Source organism: Stegostoma tigrinum, chromosome 17 (assembly GCF_030684315.1).
Source record: "Stegostoma tigrinum isolate sSteTig4 chromosome 17, sSteTig4.hap1, whole genome shotgun sequence".
In the NCBI taxonomy this organism is placed as follows: Eukaryota; Metazoa; Chordata; class Chondrichthyes; order Orectolobiformes; family Stegostomatidae; genus Stegostoma; species Stegostoma tigrinum.
The window spans coordinates 26,776,520-26,803,761 of NC_081370.1; the positions used below are offsets into that span (position 1 = coordinate 26,776,520).

General features: G+C 38.8%; 1 protein-coding gene across 6 annotated transcripts in view; it reads left to right on the top strand.

Annotated features, from left to right (window-relative positions):
• sbf2 (SET binding factor 2) overlaps positions 1 to 27,242 on the top strand; it is a 609,277-nt gene that overhangs the window by 451,374 nt on the left and 130,661 nt on the right. For all 6 annotated transcript variants that reach the window (XR_009446846.1, XR_009446845.1, XR_009446847.1 and 3 more), the window contains 6 exons: positions 1,621 to 1,776; positions 4,062 to 4,324; positions 8,155 to 8,327; positions 11,900 to 11,973; positions 21,395 to 21,590; positions 24,044 to 24,171. Coding sequence is in view for 3 of the 6 variants with exons in the window: in XM_059652034.1 (XP_059508017.1) it covers positions 1,621 to 1,776; positions 4,062 to 4,324; positions 8,155 to 8,327; positions 11,900 to 11,973; positions 21,395 to 21,590; positions 24,044 to 24,171 (990 nt within the window). In the remaining 3 variants the exon portion in view is untranslated. The remainder of the gene's footprint in view (positions 1 to 1,620; positions 1,777 to 4,061; positions 4,325 to 8,154; positions 8,328 to 11,899; positions 11,974 to 21,394; positions 21,591 to 24,043; positions 24,172 to 27,242) is intronic.

The following is a 27,242-nucleotide window of genomic DNA, read 5'->3' on the forward strand; positions in this document are numbered from 1 at the left end:
TGTGGATCTACCAGCGCCAGTAACCTGCAGTGGTTCAAAGAAGGCAAGCTCATCACCACTTTTTCTCAAGGACAACTAGGGTTGGCAACAAATGCTCCCCAACTAGCAATACCCACACAATGTGAATGAATAAATAAAAACATATGAACATTGAAACTGTAAGCTAAAAATCCAGCTGAGAAATGAGAGGAGCAATTAAATATTGCGTAAAGTTTTGCTACTTGGAAACACCAGCCTAAAATAATTAAACTCTCCTATGTTTCTTAACATAAAAATAGTAAATAGGATGAGAAGTAGGTCATTTAGCCCTCAAACCTACTTCACCATTTAGTAAGATCATGACTGATTTGATTTTTGGCTTACCTTAGTTTTCTTGCCTGCCGCAATGACTCCTCACTCCATTGTCAATCAAAAATCCAGCTCAACTTTGAACATAATTAGTGACCCAGCCTCCACTGCTCTGTGGGAAGGAAAATTCCAAAGGCTAACAGTCCTTTGAAAGGACAAATTTCTCTTCATTTACAACTTAAACGTCTCCAAAAATAGGAATCTTATCTTCAATACCATTTCCTTTCATTTTATGTAACCGCTAATGAATGTAACTCCAGTTTGTTCACCATCATTCTATGTGAAAAATATCCTCAACCTAGGAATAAGCCAAGCGAACTCTTGTTGAACTGCTTATAACTCAAGTTTTGTCTCTCCTTAAATAATGTGACAAAGCTGTATATGATATTTTAGATGTGGTCTCACCATTGTCCTGTACAGTGGGATCAAGACTTGCTTACTTCTACATTCCACCTTACTTGTAATAAAGACCATTTCATTTGGGACATAGGACTCAGGAATGTAGTAGTAGGCCTCGTGGCCTGTGCCTCACTGATGTCCTGTAGCTTCACGACAACGTGCTGTGTACAAAGATATCCAGAACCCTGTGCGCTGCTGCATTCTGCAATCTCTCTCCATTTAAAAATCTGTTTTTTCTATTCATCCAGCCGAAGTGGACACCCTCACATTTTATTACATTACATTCCATTTGCCAAATTTTGGTCCACTCATTCAGTTTATCAGGATCATTTTGCAGACTCACTGCATCTTCCTCATAACTTGCTTTCTAACCTTTGTTTATTGTCAGCAAAGTTGGCCATATTACAATTGGTTCCTTCACCCACGTCATTAATATAGATCATAAATAGTTGAGGCCCCAGCACTAATCTCTGTTACGTTCCACTAGTTACAGATTGCCAACCAGAAAATGACTAATCCATCCTGACTTACGTAACTGGTGCTTGAAATAATGGCAAAAGTGCAACATTTAGCAGGAGTCAATTTCCTTGCAATTTAAAATGTAATTTGTGTTATGATGGACTTAGAATGCTTAATTACTTGTAATTTTTTTCATTCATGGGATGTGGTATCACTAGCAAGGCAGCGTTTGTTGTCTGTTTCTGATAGCCCTCGAGTGTGGTGGTGAGCTGCTTTCTGGAACCATTGTAGACCATCTAGTGCAGGTGCAGCTATAGTGCTGACAAAAAGGGATTTTACAGAAATAACTTCTAGTTATCTATACCTTATATCTATATCTATAAACTGACCAAGATTGTTTTGTGGTTTGTTCAGAAATTGGCAACAGGAGTGAACCAATTTGCCTATACTTGTGTACAAGACCATCATGTCTGGGCTAATCAACAGTTTTGGGAAGCTACATTCTATAATGATGTGCAGAATCAAATACGAGCACTCTACCTCCCATCAAGAAATGAAAATTTGCAAAAGGTAATTGTAGACAATGTTTCTGGTTGCAGAAAAGGCAAAGAAATAATTTGCTAACTGGAGACGGAGGAAAATGTTTTTATTTGTGGCTATTTGTTTTACTTACCAAAATTCACTTTTGGTACAGTGTTTTTTGTCATTCCTGCCCATAAATTTCACTATATGTACATGCTTTCAATTTGTTTAGTCAGATATTGACCTTGCTGACACTCAGTTTCACTCATTTTTATGAACTCTTACTGGTTTAGTGGAAATGCCAATTAGAATAAGAAGTTCTGATCCTTGGGGTATTTCTCCAGAATTTTCAAATAATTGTACTCTAGCTCATTTTGCAGTGCCAATGAATGGCACTGTGCATTTGCGCTATGTAAAACAAAAGTGAGAAATATTACGATAAATTTTGCTTCCTGAAACAAAAAAAGAAATAGCTGGATAAACTGAGCAAGTCTGGCAGCATCTATGGAGAGAAAGCAGAGTTAACATTTCAAATTCAGTGACCTTTCTTCAGAACTGACAGTAGCTAGAATAGGTGGTGCTGAAGATGGGGTGAGGGATGTGGTGGAGGATTGAGCAGATAGAGATGGAGCCCAGAGACAGAGAGCAACAGTGGGAAGACAAAGGGATAGATCATAGTATTTCAGGAGAAAGCAAAGCCGATAATGGAAACCATCGGTCAGTGAAAATGATTGGATGTGCTGAAAGCAGTCCTTGTCATAATAGGGCCTGGGGTGTGGGTAAAGGACATCGATAAACGTGTTCAGGTTCTAAAATGATCGAACTCAGTAATGAGCCCGGAAAGCTTCAGGGTCCCCAAGCAGAAAATGAGATTTTGTTCTTCCAACTTGTGCTGAACGTCACTGAGGTAATTCAGCAGACCCAAGACAGAAATGTTGGCCAAGGTGTACAATAGCCTGTTGAATTAGCAGATACCTGTAAGCTTGGGAACATTTTTTGTGGACAGAATGCTTTCTCTTCACAGATGCTACCAGATTGCTGAGTTTCTCCAGCAATTTCTGTTTTCGTTTAAGTTTTTTAGTTTCCGTAGTTCTTTGTTTCATTTATTCAAGTTTGCTTTCTGTTTAGTGTTTCTTGTCATTCCTGCCCAGAAATTTCATTATATTTGCCTGTTTAAATGCGTTTTTGCAATGTTGGAGATACTGACAAATCCGTATCCATTGCCTATTTCAAGGCACAGTGGACCACCTTCGTGAGCTACTGCAGTTGTTTTGCTAATGGCACTGTCACTGTGATGTTAGGATGGAAATTCCATAATCTTAAATACCGAGAGTGATAGAATGGCAGTTTGTATCCCAGTCAAAATTACTTACGATAACCTGGGGGGCATTGAACCATCACTGAATTCCCTATAATCAAAATCTTGGGATATTGACATCAAACTGAATGCAAACAACCTATCACTTCTATTATTACCCATCTTTAATTGCCCCTGGGAAGGTGTGGTTATCTGCCTCCTCCTTGGAGTCAATGTGGTTAAGTTACACTGACACTATCGAAAATGCTGGAAAAAATGCTCAGAAGGTCAAGCATCATCTTTGGGGAAAGACATAATTAATGTGCCTGGTTAATGAACCTTCTCCAGTATTTAAGAACTGTTGTCGTTACAAAACCTGTGAAACATTTATTTGGCCTTAAATAACAGAAGTTGCGCTGTATCACTCCAGTTGACATCAGATTATTTATTTGCATATATAAAGATCATTAATGCCTCCTTCAAAATTCTTCAATATTAAGTTACATGTGTAATGAAAAATAAACATCCAAAAATAGATAGTACAAATTTTAGAAGTGCACATATTCATAAGCAGGTGATATCCATTATACCTTTAGATGTATGAATATGACTGATTTCAAGGTACCTTAAAATGTACAATTATTCAATTTGCAATGGAATGCAGTAAAACAGTTTATTTCATTGAGAGTTAAATAATGCAAAAATGCCTGTGAATCATGTGATACAAGCTCAGGTGTTTTCTGTTAAGAAATGTTTTTTCTATTTTTGTAGAATGAATAATATATGTATTCCAAATTATCCCACAGGAGAAGGATTTACAGGCAGTCACATATCTTGTGGCTCATATTGTGTAGATAAATCATTTGTGGTCTAGTGGAGCATTTCCACACTGGAATTTTTTTTAATGTCTTGTGATACACCATCAGCTATGTCGTGCTCTGTCTTTGATCCATTTATGTGTCTTACCCAATGGAAAAATACTGGAAGGAAGAAGAATTCAAATGTACACTGCTGACCTCTGTTCTGATTGTTTTAGGATAAGGATCCAATGCCAACAGAGCATGAGAAAACAGCTATGGACATTGCAGCAGAGCAGCTGCGCTTATGGCAAACACTCCACAAAGAGAAACAACAGGAGCTGGAAAAGGGAGAAGAAAACACTGTGTTTAGCCAAGCTATTCATTATGCCCAGCTCATGGTCTACCTACTAGTCCCTTTGGATACAAGCAAAAATAAGCTACTGCGAAATGCAACAACAGGAGACTGGGAAAGTGGGAGCAATAGTTATGTCACCAACAGGTTTGTCAGAAACACTTAGATATTTGTATTTTGTGCTTTATTTTGTTCACTCAATTGTTGGTATGTGGTTTTATGTAAAATAAAGTACTGAACAATACTGAATCATTGAGTGCAACTTGTGCGTACAATAACATTGTTCCATACTTAAAAATTGCCAATATTCCTTACACTCGCATAATAAAAAGAGAAAGTGACTCATATTAATATAGGACATAATGAACAAAAGACACACAACGCATTTTTAAAAACTGAAGAGTATTTCCTGATAGTTAAATATAAGTATTAGACTAAGGACTTTCTCTTCAGTAGCCCAAAGTGATCTATATTTAAATGTCGCAGTGAAACCTCAGTTTTCAACTTTGTGGTAAAAGTCAGCTGAAAATTTACAGAAAGTGCAAATATTTACATTAATACAACATATACATTATGTTTATAAATCTTGACCCTTCATACCCCCACTTGAGTTTACAATACAAAGATTTTTCAAGTTTCATTTCTAACATTGCACAAATTTTGGTCAGTAGGCTTACATTTAACCTTGCAATGTCTACCCAATTTGGAGTTACTGGGAAAAAAAATGACTTGGATTTTATGGTAACTGGAGAAGGAAAAACAAAACGTGTCACTGATGTTGAGAGATCTAGCAGTACCAATGACAAGAACTCCAATTATCTCAAGGTATAATAAAAAGGATTCTCAGTGCTCAGTTACAGGAACATCATGCTATCCAAACAACCAGTTGTGTTAAAGAATTCTCTCAGACAGTCAAGCAGGAAATGATGAGCGCTCATAATCAAATCAGTTTTTAAATATGTTAAAAAGATTCAATATGTGTTGTGACAAAGTAGAAGGAGGTTTTATACTCGAAGCTGGAATATCATGAACAAACTAAAATAAAAATGTTAGTGCACTGGTGAATCAAATGGAGACATCTGGTAACTTGTATCCTTCATGACTTGGTTGGTGATGCTCTCACATGTCAGTCAGAAGATGACAGTTGAAGACCCACTCCAGAACTTGATCACAAAAATCAAAGTTAACACTCGAGAGTATTCTAAGGCAGAAGATTTGGTTGCATAGCACAGCCTGTGGTCGTTAATAATATTGTAGCTTAACAATTCCTGCACAAATGCTCATTTACTACATGCTGAAGATGCAGTCAGATTTAGATTGGTAATGATGCTTAATGCTGACAGTCTTCCAGCAAGTTCTGTTCCATTATGCGGTATTATATGCTATCAATTCCGAAAGCTAAACTTGATTTAACCGGTTATTTGGTTCTAAATGTTTGAATACTTATTCTCTCAGAATTGCAATTTAAGGTGGTTTAATTTAAAAGCTTTACTTGGTTTCTCTTCTACCACAGAAATGAAATATTATGGCCATTTCTATGTGGTTGAAATTGGTAAATCAGTAGTCCTGATTCAAATCAATTAGGTTTCATATTATACTTGTTTTATCAAATAATTGTGCAATTTTACATTTTAAGTTCATCCTTGCAGGTATTAATCTGCTGAAATGTTTCTGATTGCCATTTAATACTTGCTATTCATTAAGATAACATTTTAACAAAAAAAGTTCAGCAGTTGGAGTGACAGAGGTAATAGCGATCCAGAACTATTTTAAATGTGTCTGACTTGTGTTGAGTTGTATTTGGCATTGTTTTTCGAAACTCATTGAGTCATCTTGTGCCCCTTGTTACACTTTGCTGGAAGAGGAAGAAGTGCAGTTGTTTGCAAAATGTGCTTCTATTAAATTGGCTTTTTGGCGTACAAATGATGACCAAGATTAAATTGGAATTCTGTGCATAATCTGCCTGCACCTGATGAGCTCTGGTCATCAGTTGGTCATGCCAACATTTTTCAAATTGTTTGTATTGCTGCTTGGGGCATTTCTCACCCCTTGTTCTAGCTAATTTAAGTGTTTTATTTTAGATTGTTTAATTTCTCCTTGACTTTGCAGTATTCAAAAAGAATGTCATATATCCAATAATAGACAACTGAAGCTCATAACACAATTTAACAGCGTGACCATCAGTAGTTAATAAACGTTATATCACCATACCATTGTAGATTTGTGCTTGCGTTGGTCAAGTAAGTCATATGGACTTAGCCGTATGCTTGCTATTATTGGTCAGTGCATTGAGTATAGGGGTTGGAAGGTCATGTTGTAGCTATACAGGATATTGATTAGGCTACTGTTGGAATACTGCGTGCAATTCTGGTCTCCCTGCTATAGGAAGGATGTCATGAAATTTTAAAGGATTCAGAAAAGATGTGCAAGGATGTTGCCAGGGTTCGAGGTTTTGAGCTCTTGGTAGAGGCTGAACAGACTGGGGCTATTTTCCATGGCGCATCGGAGGCTGAGGGGTGACCTTACAGAGGTTTATAATATGAGAGGTATGGATAGAGTAAGTAGACAAGTTTTTTGCCCTAGGGTGGGGTAGTCCAAAACTAGAGGGCATAAGTTTAAGGTGAGAGGGAAAAGATTTAGAAGGGACCTATGGGCCAACTTTTTCACACACACGGCGTGTATGGAACAAGCTACCAGTGGAAGCTGGTACAATTACAATATTTAAAAGGCATCTGGATAGGTATATGAATAGGAAGAGTTACGAGGGATATGGGCCAAATGCTGACAAAAGGGATTCGATTTATTTCAGAAGTCTGGTAGGTGTGGACGAGTCGGACCAATGGGTCTGTTTCTGTGCCCTTTATCTATGACTAAATGATGACGTAGTAATACTTGTAATGTTGAATACAGGTCTAACCTGTTTATATCGACACTTCTGGGCACAGAGAAATTTTGTTGACATAACCAATATTCTAAATTTCAAAAGGCCCCACTGAATTTGGAATTTATGTTATGCCACCTTCCTCCTGATCGCACAAATAGAATTTGGTGAAAATGTGGAGTGGACTCCCACTTTAAAAGATCATCATGTTTGAACCAACTCAGCAAAAATCCAGCTCAGTTGCTTCAAGCCACATCTGAGAAAAGTTGAAAAGCAGATGGTGTTGAGATATGTGGATATTTTTTCAATCAATGATATTGGGGCGGAACAAAAACTGATTTTTGGCTTGTCAGTGTAAATGTTTGCCTTGATGAGATAGCATGTAAAATAAAATTGACAAATAGGAAAATGGAGTAGGACTTAATTTTGAGTTTGAGATTGAAATTGACTGGATGTTGGCCTGCATAGGTTTGACATAACCAGATAGAACTATTTGCAAATGGAGAATTACAAATAGAAAATTATTACATCAAACATAAAAGCCTGGGAACCAGCTAAATTTTGCTTCTGAGAAAATATATGTTCAACCAATAATTAACATCATCTAAATAAACTGTTTATAACAAAAAAGATAATTGACTTTACATTCAACAATTTATAATGCGTTGTCAGCGAATTATAGATCTTTATTCAGCATCACTAAGTTCAGTAGTAAAAGTTTTGATTGGAAACCTGAGGTGTAGCCAGTACTATAGAAAAAATGCTGATATTCTCAAAAATAGCCTATTTTTTTGCATTGGCTACATTGTGCCAGCTGTTGAAAAATTTATTACTTAGTGCATTGTAAGCTGTTGTGTACATCTGCATTATTTTCAAATACTGGCAGAATTTACATATTGATAGGGCAATTAATAATTCTCTTGCAAAAATTTGTTACAGTCTCTCAAGTGGACTCTGAATTGCAAGTGTAGGACTCCAGATCATGTGAAGGGAAAAAATACATTTCTTCATTACAAATTTTTAATAATGATTATATTTGGTAATATTTCTACAATCTCTTTATTGTTAATGAAGCTTATTTTGTTATTTTTTTCAGCATTGCTGGCAGTGTTGCTGAGAGTTATGACACCGAAAGTGGGTTTGAGGATGCAGAAAACAATGATGTTGCCAACTCAGTAATTCGTTTCATTACTAGATTTATTGACAAAGTCTGCACTGAAAGTGGGGTCACACAGGACCATATCAAGAATCTTCATTGCATGATACCAGGTTAGATTATTGAGTATCTTCTATATGCAGAAGGCCATGAAACAGGAGGAGAGAACATTGTTGTCCTTTTCTGTCTGATTGCCAAAGATGCGTAGAGAGGTTTCTAATTTCTATCATTCGTAAAATGTTTTCTAGCTTGATATAAAAATGATTTATTCTAAAGATTCCTATTTTCAGATTAGACATATAAAAATTCTAGCCATCACTCCCTGAAACTAAGCCTTTGGAGAAGACATGGAGATATGTGTTAGGATCATTTAAAGAGGACCCCAGTAGGCTTTCGTTATTGAGGTACTGTCGAACTAGCAGACATAGTTACAGAATATGGGGGAACTTTAAAACTGAGAACACACAAAATTTCTTTTTCAGAGGTCGTAAATGCCTGGAATTCTCTACCTCCTGTTTAAATACTTCCAGTGATTTAACCTTCGCCCTTCTCTAGCGTAGATCGATTTCTGAAATATCAAGGAATTGAGGGCTATGAGAAGCTGTTATTAAAGAGGGGTTGAAGCCTGGGCCATATTAAATATGATCTTATTGAATGGCAGGGCTACCTTGAGGTGCTGAATGACAAACTCCTACTTAGGTTTTGTAGGTAAATGTGTTGTTTTCGGGTTCAAAAACTGTAACTAGGGGAGTGCCACAGGGATCAGCACTGGGTTGTCAACTATTTCAAATTTATTTTTATGATTTGGATGAAAGGATCAGTTGTATTGTGGACATATTGATGATTAAAAGGTAGTTAGAAAGTTAAGGTATGAGAAGGATGCAAATAGGCTGCAAAGAGTTTGTGTGTATATATAAGTCAGTGGGCAAAAAATTGGTAAATTGAGCGTAATAAAGGAAAGTGTGAGGTGGTTCAATTTTTGACAGGAAAGCTAAAGAATTATAATATCTTTTAAATAGATACTGCACACTCGGTGGAACACGGGCATCATTAGTTGGGGCAGCTTTTATTGCCTGTCCCTAATTGCCTTTCAGAAGGTGCCTTTCTTGAACTAATGCCGTTTGTGTGTTAGAGGTAGACCAAGATGCTATTAGAGAAGGAATTTGAGGATATTGATCCAGTGTCAATGAAGGAATAGCAATGTATTTCCAAGTCAGGTTGGCGAATAACTTGGAGGGGAATGGTGAGTGGTTTAGAGAGGAACTTGCAGGTGGTGGTATTTCCATGTATCTGCTGCCCTTATCCTTGTAAATGGTAGTAGCCCTCGGTTTGGTGGATGCTGTCAAAAGGTGTTTATTGAATTTTTGCAGTGCATCTTGTAATGCAGCTACTGAGCGTCAGCAGAGAGGATGCTTTGGATGCCGTACTGGCCAAGGTGGGCCGCTTTGTTCCGGATGGTGTGAAGCTGCTGAGGTGTTCTTGGAGCTTCACTCATTCAAGCAAGTGGAAGTGTTCCATAGTACTCCTCCCTTGAGCCTTGTAGATGGTGGGAGGTTGCAGGGAGTCAGGAGGTTTGTTATTCTCTGCAGTATTCCTAACCTCTGACCTGCTCTTAAAGCCTTTGTACGTGTGGCTAATCCATGGTGACCCCAGGATGTTGACAGTGGGGTAGTTCAGTAATGATATCATTTGAATGTCATGGGTGATGGCTATTACCTGGAACTTGCATGGCACACAAGTTACTTGTTGCTTGTCATGTGCAGGCCCAAACCTGGATCGTGTCCAGGTTTTGATGCATTTGGACGTCGATTGCTTCAGTAACTAAGAGTTGGTGGTGGAGGGAGTAGACATATTGCATTTTGGAAAAACACACTATGGCAGGACCTATACAGTTAATGGTAGGACCCTGGGCAGTATTAAAGGACAGAGACACCGAGAAATTCAGGTACATAATTCTATGAAATTTATGTCACATGTAGAGAGGGTGGTTAAAAAGGCGTTTATCATACTTGCTTTCGTCGCTCATACGTTTGAGTACAGAAGTTGAGATGTTATTTTGAGGTTGTGCAGTATGTTGGTGAGGCAAATTCCCCAGAGTATTGTGTAAAGTTCTGTTCGCCCTGCTGTAGGAAGAATATTATTAAATTGGTGAGGGTTCAGAAAAGATTTAGCAGGACTGAGGTTATAAGTTATAAAGATAGACTCAATAGGCTAGGACTTTTCTCAGTGGAATGTGTGTGGTAGAGAGTGACCTTATAGAATTTTTAAAAATCATGAGGGGTAAAGGTGAATAGCACCTTTCCCTATTGTGGGGGAGTTCAAAACTAAGGGACATATTTTTAAGGTGAGAGGAGAAAGATTTAAAAAGAACACATGGGCAACTTTTTTTTAACGCAAAGTGGTTTGTATGTGGAAGTAGTGGATGCAGGTACAGTTACAATGTTTAAAAGACATTTGGATAAATACAGGAATAGAAAAAGTTCGAATGGAAATCGGCAAAATGCAGGCAAGTGGGACTAGTTTGGTTTAGGAACATGGTCGACGTGGACAAGTTGGACTGAAGGTTCTGTTTCCATGTTGGATGACTCTTTGACTCTATAAACTCATCTTTTCATTTATTTTATTTTTGGTTTGTCTTTTTTTTTCTTCTTTCTGATGCTTCTGATTTGGCTATCTGCTTCTTTGACTTGTCAGGAGCTGATGACAGAGTGGTATTATCGCTGGGCTATTATTGCAGAGACCCAGGTCATGTTCTGCGGACCTGGGTTTGAATCGCTATGGCAGAAAGTGGAACTTGAATTCAGTTTTTTAAAAATCTTGAACTAAGTGTCTAACAGTGATCATGATCATTGCTGATTGTTCTATATCCTTTAGGGAAAGAAATCTGTTGCCCTTACCCCATCTGATCATACCCATGGCAGTATTGTTGACTCTTTAACTGCTGTCTCAGCATATTGGGATGGACCTTAAATGCTGGCCCAGCCAGTGATGTCCATATCCCGTGAATGAATTAAAAAAGTGTATAAATCCTAATTTGTGGACTTCCATGACACATCCTCTAAATGTAGGTAGGGAGGCAAAAACTATCAGGATCACTTAAACAAAGCAGAACTGTTGGGTTTTGTTTGAATATGTGAGAGTGGCACTTCATAAAATTTAAAAAGTCAGGCTGTTGTGGAAGAGGAAATGGGGCAACTAGGGGCACCAATTAGAATCTTAAAATTAAGATTTTTCTCTGTTCTCATATCATTTATTGCATTGCAACTACTTTGAGCAATAAATTACACTAAATTAGAAAGTAGCAGTCAAATAGTAGTAAATTCTCATCCTCCTCCTCATCCTCTTCCTGCGTCTTCCTCCCCTCAAAAAGAAACAAAAGCAGAATAGACATGTCTGTGGTGATCAGATTTTAATGTCAGGCTATGATGGTACTTTAAATTTAATTCCCTACGATTCTATGTCCTAATCACTGCTATATTGTTAACCGTTTTACTGAAACCAGCAACCTAAATTTCAAAGCACTTAAAAATCATCAGATGCACCTAATAAAAATGCATTACGTTAGAGTAGTGTTTGAGAATATGTTTTATTATAATTTTGGAGTTAAGTTTCAAAAGTCATTTGCATTTTATAGTTTTACTTGTTCAAATGCTTTAGCTAACTTAAGGGACTTTATTTATTTAAGGGATTGTGGCTATGCATATTGAGACTCTTGAAGCTGTGCACCGAGAAAGCAGAAGGCTTCCCCCAATACAGAAGGTAAAACAAATACTCTTTTCAGATAACGCACTATTGTCCTTACACCGCATATTTGGAACAAGTTTAAATTTACGAAAATGACTCTGGATCCAGTGTGATCAGTTAATCTTACTACAAGTTACGACAAATATTAAAAGAAATTTTCCTTTCTTAAGCTGTCTAAATCATTGAATTTTGTTTCCAATGCCTCCTGTCCTTTTTGTGACATCTTAATTTTGTTCTTATTATTTCACTTGCTCCTTTTTTAAAAGCAATTGTTTTATTTGGTCCTTGTGCTTAAACTTCCTTATTCTTTGCTTTCTTCTTTCCTTTCAGATTGGTGCAAGTAAATAGGGCCTGAGAATAATCTACACTATTCATTAATTATTACAGCACCAACTGGTCTGATGGACTGCAAAAGAATATCTTCTGCTAGTCATGATCCAAATATTAGGGTGCCAGACCAGTCAAATTTTTGATTTGCTGCTGTAGGTCATATTAAATTCAGCATTTTAATGTAAATTGTTTCAGTCTTAAATTGTTTTATTAATTGCAATTTACATTGTAATTCTACAACATAAATCCTGTTTAAAATTACATGTTCCAACTTTAAACAAAACACTTACAGGGCATGTTATCATTTTATGTTGTCGTAGACCAATAATTGGTAAACATTCTCTTCGATAAGCGACCAAATACTGCTTTCTTGCATTGTTGTTGGCCTGTTAAAAGTTTATCCCCTCTTTGTTCAGATATCACTGATCTAATATCTCAATAACTGGGTTCCAAATTTTAAACATTGCTCAAAATATTGGCTGAATGAAGTGCAAATGTTGTGTGGAAGAATGCTAATAATGTTGCACTGTAGTTATTTGCATTGTTATTTGGATGAACATCTGGGAAAAGATGGTGAGATTATATCTTTTAAAAACTCATTTTCTTTAATTATAAAATGATAGCACGACTTTCATCAACACATTGCCGCTCTTAGGAGCTCATCTGTCTCATGCAAACAAAACCAGAATGTTGGATGAGGCAAGGGAGGAGTTTGTTGGGGCCTTGACAGAGATCTTTTGTATCCTCTTTCGCCACAGACGAGGTCCCAGAAGACTGGAGAATAGCCAGTGTTGCTCCGTGGTTTAAGAAGGGCAGCAGGGGATAATTCAGGAAATTGTTGGCCGGTAAGCCTTACCTCAGTAGTAGGGAAATTGTTGGAGAAGATTCTTGGGGACAGGATCTACTCCTATTTAGAAGCAAATAGACTTATTAGGGATCGTCAGAATCATGGCTTTGTGTGGGTTGTCTTGTCTCACAAATTTGATTGAGTTTTTTTGAAGAAGTGATGAAAGTGATTGATGAAGGTAGGGCAGTGGACGTTGCCTATGTGGATTTGACTAAAGCATTTGACAAGGTCCTTCATGGTAGGCTGGGCCAGAAAATTAAGTCACATGAGATCCACGGTGAGTTGGTACGTTGGATGCAACATTGGCTTGATCATGGGAGACAGAGTAGTTGTGAAGGGTGTTTTGCTGTCTGAAGGTCTGTGAGCATTGGTGTTCTGCAAGGTTCAGTGCTGGGATCTCTGTTGTTTGTAATACAGGTAAATGATTTGAATGAAAATGTAGGTAGTCTGATTAATATGTTTGGAGATGACATGAAAATTGGTGAAGTTGTGGATAGTGAGGAAGGTTGTCAAAGGTTACAGTAGAATATAGATCAGTTGGAAGGTTGGGTGAAGAAATGTCGGATGGAGTTTAATCTTGACAAGTGTGAGGTGATGCATTTTGGGTGGTCAAATCCAACAAGAAAATGTAAAATAAATGGCAGGACCCTGAGGAACGTTGATATGCAGAGGGATTTTGGAGTGCAAGTTCATTGTTCCTTAAAATTGGCAACACGTGGATAAGGTGGTACAGGCAGTGTGCAGGGTTCATTGGTCAGGGCATTAATTATAAAAGTTAACCAGTCGTGTTGCCGCTGTATAAAAATTTAGTTAGGCTGCATTTGGAGGATTGAGTGCAGTTCTGGTCACCACACAGTAGGAAGGATGGGGAACATTTCGAGAGGATGCAAAAGAGATTTATTGGGATGTTGCCTGGTTTGGAAATTTTTTTTGGCTATTACAAGAGGTTAGACAAACTGGATTGTTATTCTGAGAGGCATAATAAATATATGTATAGGATAGTTGGAGTCTTATTCCCAGGGTGAAAATATCAGATGGTAGGAGTATAGGTTTAAGCTGAGAGGAAGAGAGTTTAAAGGAGATGTGAGGCAAGTTGTTTTTTTACATAGAGTGTAGATGCCTGGAGCACATTGGCAAGAAAGTGGTAGAAACCGATACAATGCAATAGAAACATTTAAGAGTCATTCAGACAGACACGTGAACAAATAAGGAATAGAGGAATACAAATCATTTGTACACAGATAGGATTAGTTTGGAATTGCATCATGGTTGCACCGACGTGGTAGGCCGAAGGGCCTGTTTCTGTGCTGCGCTGCTCTGTATTCTAATCCAGAAATGTTTTCAGTATTTTTTAAAATAGGTGTTTTGCAATCGCAACTGTATTCAGGACAAAATGTAGGACCACTGTACAACACCTTCCTTTAAATAACTGCACTTTATTTTGACAATGCACTTTTAATCAAAAATTGGAAATCTTTTTAAATTGAATCATGGGACTCATCCCATTAATATAACCAACACTGATTGGTGTAGAATATTCTGAACCTGTGCCTAACCTGGAACAAACTAGAAAGCTAAACTGTAACCAATGATTGCATGGAAAAAGAAACTTCACTGAGCGAGAGGCAGAACAGCCATGGACACCATAATGCAAAAGAGTGTCAATTGATATTAAAGTGAAAGTGATCATTAAAAAAGACAAAAGACAAGCTCATCTTATATCTAAAATCCATGCAAGTAAATAAAGCAGCATGGAGATTCTGATCAGAAAAATATTCTGGAGGATTGGCCTCCCACTGGCTGTTTTGAACACAGCACAGTGCAGGCCCTTTGGCCCATGATATTGTGCCAACCGATTATCCTACTAGGATCAATCTACCCTGCATACCCTACAATTTACTATCCTCCATGTGCCTATCCAAGAGTTGCTTAAAAGCCTGTAAAGTATCTGACTCCGCTACCACTGCTGGCAGTGCATTCCACACACCCACCACTCTTTGTGCGAAGTACCTACCTCTGACATCTCCCCTATACCTTCCTCTAATCACCTGAAAATTATGCCCCTCGTAATAGTCATTTCCGCCCTGGGAAAAAGTCTGGGTATCCACACTATCTATGCCTCTCATCATCTTGTACACCTCTGTTGAGTCACCTCTCATCCTTCTTTGCTCCAATGAAAAGAGCCTGAGCTCCCTCAACCTTTCCTCATAAGATCTGCTCTCCAGTCCAGACAGCATGCTCGTAAATCTCTTCTGCACCCTCTCTGAAGCTTCCACATCTATCTCATAATGAGGTGACCAGAACTGAACACTGTGTGGTCTAACCAAAGTTTTATAGAGCTGCAGCATAATCTCACAACTCTTAAACTCTGTTCCCTGACCAATGAAAGCCAGCACACCATCTGCCTTCTTTACAACCCTATCAACGTGGGTAGCAACTTTGAGGGATTGTTGGACTTGGACCCCAAGATCCCTCTGTTCCTCCATATTACTAAGAATCCTGCCATTAATCCTGTATTCTCCATTCAAATTTGACCTTCCAAAATAAATCACTTCACATTTTTGTGGGTTGAATTCCATCTGCCACTTCTTTGCCCAGCTCTGCATCCTGTCAATGTCCCGTTGCAACCTGTATCAGCCCTCCACATTGTCCATAACTCCTCCAACTTCATGCCATCGGCACACTTACTAACCCACTCTTCCACTTCTTCCTCATCCAAGTCATTTATAAAGATCACAAAGAGGAGAGGCCCCAGAACAGGTCCCTGTGGAACACCACTGGTCACCAGGCTCCAGGCTAAATACTTTCCATCTACTGCCACCCTCTGTCTTCTATTGGACAGCCAGTTTTGTATCCAGACACGCAAATTGCCCTGAATCCCATGCCTCCTTGCTTTCTGAATGAGTCTACCATGGGGAACCTTATCAAATGCCTTGCCTAAATCCATATACACCACACACTGCTCTGGCTTCATCAGTGTGTTTTGTCACATCCTCAAAGAATTCAGTAAGGCTTGTGAGGCATGACCTGTTCCTCACAAAGCCATACTGACTATTTCTAATCAAACTGTGCTTTTCCAAATAATCGTAAATACTATCTCTCAGAATCCTCTCCAATAATTTGCACACAACAGAAGCATGACTGACCAGTCTATAATTTCCACGATTATCCCAATTCCCTTTCTTGAACAAGGAAATGACACTTGCCACCCTCCAAACTTCTGACAGTACTCCAGTGGACGGTGAGGATGCAAAAATCATTGCCAAAGGGGCAGCAATCTCTTCCCTCACTTCCCTTAGGGACCTTGGGCATATCTCGTCTGGCCCAGGGACTTATCTGTCCTCATGTTTTTCAAGATTTCTAGCCCATCCTCCTTCCTAACGTCAACCTGTTGGAGCATATCTGCCTGTTTCATGCAGTCCTCACAAATGTCAAGGTCCCCCTCACTGGTGAATCCTGAAACCTAATATTCCTTAAAGACCTCCCCTATCTCCTCTGACTCCGTGCAGAAGTTCCCTCCACTATTCCTGATTGGCCCTCCCTTACTCTGGTCATCCTCTTGTTCCTCACGTAAGTATAGAATGCCTTGAGGTTTTCCTTGATCCTACTTGCCAAAGTTTTCTCATATGCCCTTCTAGCTCTTCCAAGTCCATTCTTCAGTTCCGTCCTGGCTACCTTGTAGACCTCTAGAGCCTGTTTGATTATTGCTTCCTCAACCTGAGTAAGCTTTCTTCTCCCTCTTGACTAGGTGTTCCACATGTCTTGTCATCTGAGGTTCTTTCACCTTACCATCCTTTTCTTGTCTGTGAGTAGGACAAACCTATCTAGTATCTGTAGCAAACTGCTCCCTAAACAACCTCTACATTTTTGTTGTGCATTTCCCTGAGAACATCTGATCCCAGTTGGTGCTCTGTAGTTCTCGCCTAATAGCATTGTAATTCCCCCTCCCCTAATTAAATACTTTGCCCCACTGTCTGCTCCTATCCCTCTCCATGACTATAGTAAAGGTTAAAGAGTTGTGATCACTATCACCGAAATGTTCTCCCACTGAGAGATCTGACACCTGGCCTGTTTTGTTGCCAAGCACCAAATCCAATATGGCCTCCCCTCTAGTCGGCCTATTTACATAGAGTCAGAAATCCTTCCTGGACACACCTGACAAAATCTGCTCCATCCAAACTATTTGCACTTCGGAGGTTCCAGTCTATATGGGGGGAAGTTGAAGTCACCCATGACAACGGCCTATTACTTCTGCACCTTTCCAAAATCTGCCTCCCAATCTGTTCCTCAGTGTCTCTAGAAAACTCCCTATAAAATGATTGCTCCTTTCCTGTTTCTGACTTCCACCCATACTGACTCAGTGGACTAACCCTACCCCACTACCTCCCTTTCTGCAGCGGTGATGCCATCCCTATTTAGCAATGCCACTCCCCCACCTCTTTTATCTCCCTCCGTATTTCTTTTGAAACATCTGTATCCCGGAATGTCCAACAACCGTTCCTGACCCTGTGTTATCCAAGTCCCTCTCGTGTCCACAACATTGTAGAATTCAACAGTGTAGGCCAGTTTGAATGAGGAGAAACAAGTTAACCAGTCGTCTTGTATCTTTGCATCATTATTACATTGTAAATCTACTTCAAAGGGAAATTATTACTACCATATTGAAGACTGTTTTAAAGGCAAGATGATTTGGCATCTTACAATGATATGTTATCAGTTTGTACACACGTTGCTGCCTAAAGCTAGCTAGGCTTGTATTTTTTGTGCTAAAAGGTGTGCTGACTAGCCATAATCAAGGAAACAAATGATGAATCATCACAAATAATTCTGTGTATTTAAGAATCTAACGCTTGATGTTAAAGTTCTATGTAAAAAAATTGGTAAGTTTGAAAAATGATGCTGAAGTTCAAATTAGTCAATTCCTTTGACTACACTTAATGTACCGTCCACTCAATGAGCAACTTACTGTGTTCCCCTTAAATCTTATATAAATCCTGCATAAGGAGCAAATTCTCCTGAAACCTACAAGGATCAAAGTTCAACTGCAGTTAACTTACAAATTAACTTTCATAGCCAGTGTAAGTAACAGATGACAGGGTTCTCACGTAAAAAGAAAAAGTATTGACTGCCATCTGAAATCAAAAATTGAAAGCTGTTGAAGCAGCTAGCCAGTATTGTAGAAAGCAAAGTTAATGTTGCTAGATCCATCAGGAGGTGAAATTATTTAGGAAATGCTGAGTAGAAAGAGGAACAATTTAAAAGCTGCTGCTTAAGGAGGTTAATCTGTATTCAGTGTCTAAACAAATAAGGACTTCTGGCGAAGTGATGCTGGGAGAGAATCAAGAAAAGGAATGACTAACAGTGTTCAAAATGAAAATTCAAGACTCGTGGGAAATGGGTGAGAAAATGAAACTCCAAAGATGTGACTGCAGAGAAACAAATAAGTTCAAAAAGATTAGTCTGAATAATGTACTATGCAAGAACAGTAACAGAAGTTAAAATTTTGCAGTAAGGGAAAATTTTTCAGCAAACCTGTACCTACCTGTTCAATAGCTCACTGGAACCGTAAAGCATTTCAGTGAATACAGAAGATGACCTTCTCGCATTTAGGCAGAGGAGCAACTAGCCCATGGAATATTAATGGGGGGGAAAAAAGCTTCTATGTAATCATAATACAAGCAAAGAAAATTGATATACTACTTAACTGTAGTCCAAATAATAGTCCATATTACAAATCCCATACCATTAAGTGGAAACATTTTACCATGTTTAGGAGTCTTGACTATTTTCCTCCAAAATGGCTCACTATAGATCTAAATGCAATTTTGGATGAGATACGAGACATTACTTGCAACATTGGAATTCGTGGCTTAGTTTGAATTTATTACTTCACCAAGAGTTCAGTGACAGTTCAGAAACAGTTGGAAGACTATATGGCCAGTATGAAAGCAGCTGAACCAATATGGTGGAACTTGTTAAAAACCTGGTTATGTGCAGAACAACCATTGTAAGGGTGTGCCCTTTGCAAATCTTTTTTAAATAGAACTAAACAAAATTTTAAGACGTCAGTAGTTACATTGGAAAAAGCTTGTTACCTCAATTGCATGAAGATGCCAAAACAGTTATGCTTGAAACCTTAATAAAGAGTGATAAAAATGCTTCTGAAATAATGAAATGGAACTCCCATATGTCTTTATGTACAAACTATATTGTTTGGACCTGATAGATGAGCGTTACTGAGTCTTCATTCAACACATCTGATAAAGGTAACATAAAATATATTGAATGGACCCCAGGAATTTTCAATTTGCCTTGTTTTAAAAGGCATCATGGACCACATTTACAAGTTACTTTAATTACTGCTGCTGAATATGAGGGAAAAAGCTATCATTTCTGGTCCAACATTAATAAAGTGGGGAAATAATCGGAAATGGTACATGTGAACTTTATGGAGTGTGTACTGGAAGTGTACAACTATTACTGTCACACATGGATATCCTAAATGTGGAGAAATTTATGCATCAGAAGTTCATGGCAACTACCATTCCAAAAGCTTCACTGAAACGATCTTCATCCACAAGAACCCTGCATACCATGTAAGTCATAGATGTTGGCTCATTCCCAAAGAATTGAACAGATCTATGCATAAATTTCAGAAGTGTCTCAAAGTTCAAAGCTTGCTTTTAAATATGTGCGTTAGATTGAAACAAATTGTAATTACATTTGTTAGTGAGAAGAGGAATCTTAAATGGGGCAAATTCATTTCAACAAACCCAAATTACTATGTACATGTATGCACTAAAATTAATCTCTACTGTTTAAATAGCCTGCACAGTTGAATCTTGCAAATTCTATCTATTTCTGCAATGTAACAGAAGAATTGAACTGAAACAAAAACAATGAACTATAGCACTAATAAATGCTTATCAAAAATTAATCCTAACTTCATTTCAATCAGTAACATCTATACAATGTATACAAGTTATACAATGCTGGTGCAATCATTTTTCAACCTTGCTGTGCAACTGTTGATGACATCACCTCATCATTTAGAGAACAATGTCTGCTGAAAGTTATGCTGTTAAATTTTCCAAGAAATCCCTAGAAAGGAAAATGAACTATCTCCAAGATATCAGTTCTGAATGGAAAGTAAATGGTGTAATGACACACATCTTCACACTCCAAAAAGGAGGATGGTTTTTAAAAATTTTTTTCACATAAAAATCTTATGCTGAACAGTATCTGTGGTCACAGATGCTGTCTATGCCTTACTCCTGCATTCAGGGAAAGGCTGTAAATGCAAACTGTAAGTGGCTTTGCAAAAAAAAATGGTGAAAGAAGAGAGAGTATAGCAAAGGTAGAAAATGATCCACCAGTAACAAAAATGTGATTAATGCAGAAAAATAATGAATCAATGATAAAATAAAAGTAAGAGTTCCAAATTCTGTGAAAAAACAAGTGCCAAAGTGGAAGCCATGCAACAGAGAGTAGTGCCCCATTATAAAGCAAAAATGAAGATTCAGTAAAAAGAGGTAACGCTGGGTTTTATTTTTAAAAGCAAAATCTTGAAGATTACATTGATCAAAGTGATAAAATATTGGTGAGTTCGTCAGCTTGGCTGAAACAACTTATGCTGCATGTAAATGTGCAGAGTACCAAATTAAAATAAGTTCCTGTAAGAACTTAAAAATTTAGTTCTCCAGTTGGTAATTGGGCTGCTGATTTATCTAAAAAGAGAGCCTGAAATATCAGGAATTGTTCACCAGCACGACGTGGGCCATACAGCTGGGTAACTTAACCAGAGTGTGTAGATGTCTTTGGGCTTCTCGTGTCCTGTATACTGTACAGTGTGACAGAATTGGCAAATCAACTGGAGCTGAAGACCTTCTGCCAAGGACTGCTGACTAGGTACTACTACAATTTGTATATAACTTGAAATATGAAAGGGCAATCATATCCTTTTGCACTAAGGGAAACATACCCCTCTCGTTGGGTCATCATGCTGTCAGATATTCGGATGAAAGCTGCGTGTTGATGTTATCATAAAATTGATGCCTTGAGTATAAATTTGATTTCCTTGGGTTAGAAAAACTCTTTTTTTTAAAATTGTAACCAAATGTATTCTCTAAACCAAGAATGCATTGTTGACCAGAATCAAATATGTTTGTGATCCTTGTGTAAATCAACAGACGGGATACGGTCTCTTAAAGTATGTTATTTATGTGCTCATTATAGTTTATTTTTCCGAAATTTCTACAGGCCAAGATTCTACGGCCAGCTTTACTACCTGGTGAAGAGTTTGTTGGTGAGGGATTGCGTGTTGTTCTGGACTCGGATGGTCGAGAGGAGGCGTCTGGAGGAACACTTGGTGGACCACACATTCTGCCTGCAGAGGGGGCCTTATTTCTAACCACGTACAGAATTATTTTCAAGGGCACACCACATGATCCCTTGGGTAAGATTTTTTAAAAATCATACTTTACAGTTAAGAATTAAACATATGCACTTAATTAAGAAATGAGGCATTTATGATGCAAAGCTGTTTCTAGCCAGTAAGTGAAACATTTCACAGATTTTCACCAATTTCTTGATACTTGAATGTTCTTTCAATTGTAGTTTAATAATTGAAGGACAAACCAATATTAGGAAAATACACACTTCTTTGATTCTTTAAGGTTATTAGTTAAATGTTGACTTGTGTCATATGTGCTGAATTGTTTTCTAGTCTCACATCACTCATAACTTGGTTGTTCTGTTTTGAGCTTACATTTATTCCATTTTACATGTTGAAAATCATTAGAGACAGTCATCTTATCATGATTACTACATGTTAAGGTAACTATTGTGAAAGCTTCCAAAATAGACACAGGGAAAGGCAACTTTTTCCACTCAGGTGGTTTGTCTGTGGAATGAACTGCCAGAGTTAGAACATTTAAGACATTTGGATGGATACATGAATAGGAATGGCTTGTAGGGAAATGGGCCATATGCAGGCAAATGGGATTAGTTTAGTTTGGGAAACTTGGTCGGCATGGACAAGTTGGACCAAACAGTCTGTTTCCTTGCTGTATGACTCTATGACAGACGATTCTATTTTCCGAACTACTGTTTTCACAAACTTGTTTTCTTGGCTGATTATCTTTTAACTGTACAATTGGGAAACACTTCAAGAAGCTTGGTCAATATATCAAAAAACTTACATCTGCAGCATCAAGACATGATGCATGGAGGTATTTCTGTTTCAGAGAATGAAAATGGGCTGCTTCCTAACACCACAGTGATCGCACTTCTCACCTACTTTGATGTTAACATAGAGCATTGTAGGGAAGTTTAACTTGATGTCCGACATAGATTTTGAAAGCAATGACTTATTATTTGGGATTTGCTATTTTGTAAATTTAAGTCTGTGACAAACAGCTTTTCAAAAATAGTGCTTTGTCATTGAAGTTTTGCTCAGTGATATCAACTTTAATGTACGTTGCTTATTGAGTCGGTATTCTTTAGTATATTTGCAATTTCTGGAATAAAGTTATTTCAGAAACATAATAGAATGACTAAAAATGAAAAAAAAACATTTATATAGAGTTTGTCACAATCAGATGTTCCTATTATGATATTGCTTCAAGAGTTCATGTGCTAATGAGCCATCGAATGTATGACCCATAGCCATGAGGAATCCAGGTTGCGGAATGCATGTATGAGTGTATGTGGCTATGTTTATCTGTAACTACTACAAGTGAACTTCTATAAAGTTCTGATCAGCGAACCTATCTTAGAATTTCAAATAAACTGACCAGTCCTGTGTGAGAAATTTTTTTATAAGGAAATCAACACAAGAAAATGATATCAAAGTGTATTTTACGCTGAAGAAGTACTTTTGAAATGTTGTCACAATCACAATTTCAGTCGAGGCCCAAAACATCAGCTTTCCTGCTCCTCTGATGCTCTTTGGCCTGCTGTGTTCATCCAGCTCTATACCTTGCTATCGTAGAAAACACTTTACTGCGTTTCAACACAGCTAGTTCACACCATGATCAGCCACATTATAATGACTACATAATCTGATTTTGTCATGTTGATTGAGATTGGGAGTAAGTCTCCTAGAGTAGGAGGGCATAGTTTAATGTCTCAAACGTGGCTCCTTCAAAACTGCAGCCCTCCCTCGGAATTGCACTCAATCGTAAGCAATGATTTAATATCTTGGAGTGGAGCTCCAGTGCAATGTGAGAAAAACTGTTTTCATGCTTGAGTCATTTGGGTATGAAATGCACTGCCTGCAGGCAGGATCAACTGAAGCATGCATTGGATGATTATTCAAATAGAAATAATGTGCGACAGTTACATCAAAGAAACCAAGAGAATGGTGCTAAGTAATAATTCTCCTTCAGAGAGCCAGTACAGACAAGAGGATAGCACAGTGGCTCAGTGGCTAGCACTGCTGCCCCTCAGCACTAGGGACCGGGATTTGATTATAGCGTTTGGGTGACTGTCTGTATGGAGTTTGCACATTCTCCTCATGCCTGCATGGGGTTCCACTAGGTGCTCCACTTTCCTCCCAGAGTCCAAACATGCAGGTTAGGTGAATTGATCATGGGAAATGCAGTGTTACCAGGATAGGGTAGGGAGTGGGAATGGATGGGGTGCTTTTCGGAGGGTTGGACTCAGTGGGCCAAATGGTCTACTTCCACACTGTAGGGATTCTATGAAGATTGGGCTGAATGGCCTCCTCCTGTGTCATAACAGTTTTGTGATCCCTGAATTCTCAAATCTTCTGACTCAAATTAGAATAATAGCATGTGATTATATATACCTTCATTTTTGTGTTTGTAAATTGTTGGTTTTGAAGGAAAACCATATCTAAATTCATAGCTTCTATTGTGTTCAGAAAAACTGTTTTGTTTTGTACAGCGGGTGAACAAACAGTAGTACGAAGTTTTCCCATTGCATCAATGACAAAGGAGAAAAAGATCAGCATACAAAATCAGCTTCAACAAAATATACAAGAAGGACTACAAATTCGATCAGCAACCTTTCAGGTATACTTTACCACAGATTCTTAAAATAGTTACTGCACTGAAAGGGCCATTTGGGGTGTGGAGTCTGTACTTGCTGCAAAACTATTTTAGCTAGTCCCATTCCCATCATCTCCTCATAATACATAATTTTATTCTCTTTTTGTTTTGAAAGCATGAAATGAATCTGCTGTCATTATCCATAGGATTCAAATGACAGTCATTTACTGTATAAAAATATTATTTTCCTTGTATCACTTTTAGTTCTTTCGCTGTTCTCCTTAAATCTGTGTATCTTGAGCCTCCTCCATTCCACCAATGGGAACACTTTCTCTCTGAACAAAATTGCTTGCACAAGACTTCCTCATAATTTTCTACATCTCCATCAAATCACCTCTCTGCCTATAGAATAGCAAGTATTGTTCCCAGGAAAAGCCAGTGTTGTTCCTTTTGTTTAAGAACGATGGCAAGGATAATCCAGCTAATTACAGGTCAGTGAGCTTTATGTCAGTGGTAGGAAGATTATTGGAGAGGATTCTTCGAGACAGGATTTACTCCCTCTTAAAAATAAATGGGCATATTAGCAAGAGGCAACATAGTTTTGTGAAGGGGAGGTCATGTCACACTAACTTGGTTGAGTTTCTTGAGGAAGTGAAGATGATGATTGATGAGAGAAGGTCAGTGGATATTGTCTACGTGGTCTTCACTAAGCCCTTTGACAAGGTCCTTGGCAGACTGATACAGAAGGTTAAAGTCACACTTGGTCAGAGGTGAACTTGTAAGATGGATTAAAAAACTGGCTCAGGTCATCGAAGACAGAGGGTTAGCAATAGAAGGTTGCATTTCTGAATGGAGAGCTGTGACTCGAGGCATTCCTCAGGGATCAGTGTTGGAACGTTTGCTGTTTGTAATATATACATATGTGGTCTGGTTAGTAAGTTTGCCGATGACACACAGCTTGGTGGAATTGCAGGTAGCGATGAGGACCGTCAAAGGATACAGCAGGATATTGATAGTTTAGTGACTTGGGCAGAGAGATGGCAGATAGAACAAAAACCGAAGTTGCTGGAAAAGCTCAGCAGATCTGGCAGTATTTGTGAAGAAAAAATCCACGTTAACGTTTCAGGACTAGTGACCCTTCCTCAGAATTGATGGTGGCTGGGTAGACGTCAGCTGGTATGCAGAAAATAGGAGGCGGGGCGGGGCGAGGTAGGGAGTCAGCAATAGGATAGAGCCTAAAGAGAGACAAGGACCAGTTGAACAGATAAAGGAGTTGATAATTATCCGGCTGGGAGAGTGAATAGTTGTTAAAGGGGATTGGTACTGACTAACAACAGGTGGTGTGCAATTGCAGGCTAAGTTATAATAAGGCCTAGTGAGTGTGGTGGGGGGCCTAGGATGTGGGAGAATTTAGGCCTTAGAATTATTGAATTCAGTATTGAGTCCGGAGGGCTGCTGAATCCCCAAGTGAAAAATGAAGTGTTGTTCTTTCAGCTTGCATTGAGCTTCGCTGGAACATTACAGGAAGCCAGAGAGACAGATGTTGACAAGAGAGCAGGGTGGTGTGTTAAAGTGGCAGGCAACAGGTGGCTCAGGGTCTTTTTTGCCAGCAGAATGTAGATGTTCTGTGAAGCAATCACCCAGCCTCCAGACCACACTTCTTTCAGCGACAACACCCCCGCCCCCACAGCCGTACGGCACCTTCCCTTGCAACCGGCGATGATGCAACACCTGCCCATTTACCTCTTCCCTCCCAGTATCCAGAAATCCAAACATACATTCCAGGTAAAGCAACAATTCACCTGCACTTCCCAGAATCTAGTCTGCTGCATTCCTGCTCACAATGTGGTCTCCTGTACACTGGGGAAACAAAGCATAGACTGGGTGACTGCTTTGCAGGACATGTACATTCTCTCAGGGATCTGGGTGTACAGGCACAAGTCACTGAAAGTGGCAATGCAAGTGGAGAAGGTCGTTAACAAGGCATACGACCTGCTTGCCTTCATCAGCTGGGGCACTGAGCTTAAAAATTGGCAAGTAATGTTGCAGCTTAGTTAGGCCGCATTAGGAATATTGTGTTCAATTCTGGTCACCACACTACTAGTAGGATCTGATTGCTTTGGAGAAGGTACAGAAAAGATTTACCAAGATGTTGCCTAGTATGGTGGGCATTAGCTATGAGGAGGGGTTGGAGAAACTTGGGTTGTTCTCACTGGAACGATGGAGGTTGAGGGGCAGCCTGATAAAGGTCTACAAGATTGTGAAGGGCATGGACTAAGTAGACAGTCAGAAGCTTTTTCCCAGGGTGGAAGAGTTAATTATGAGGGAAATAGGTTTTAGGTGCGAGGGCCAATTTTTAAAGGCGATGTACAAAGCACATTGTTTACACAGAGGGTGGTGGTTGCCTGGAACACGCTGCTGGGCGAGGGAGTGGAAGCAGATACGATAGTGACTTTTAAAGGGCATCTTGACAAATCCATAAATAGGATGGGAATAGAGGGATACGGTCCCCAGATGGGGCAGGGATTTTAGTTGTGACAGGCAGCATGTCGGTGCAGCTTGGAGGGCTGAAGGGCCTGTTCCTGTACTGTCATTTTCTTTGTTCATTCTTCTTTTTACTCTTCTCTTAAATCAACTCCAATCTCTCAGTCTGCCCTCCTGCTTGCAATGATTTGTGCATGTGAAGTTCCACATCTCTCTGCTCTTGCACACCCTTCAAAATTATGCCCTTTAGTTGACATTGTCCTTACTTGTTCTCTTACTAGAATTACGACTTTGTACTTCTCTGCATTAAATTGTATCTGCCATATGTATGCCCATTCCACCAACTTGTCTATATTATGCTGAAGCCAATCATCACCCTTCCCACAGATCCAAGTTTGAGGCGATCAACAAATGTTGACATTTTACCCTGTATGCCCATGTCAAAGTAATTAACTGAGATGAAGATAAACAGGGTCCCACTACTCAAGTGCAGTCAATGAAGGCTGGAACTGGAATCAATCTTAACACACTTTTATGGATGTTTATTTTCTGAATTGCATATTACAAGGAAACACTTCCTAACACAACAACCACAGGTTGTCCGAAAAGTG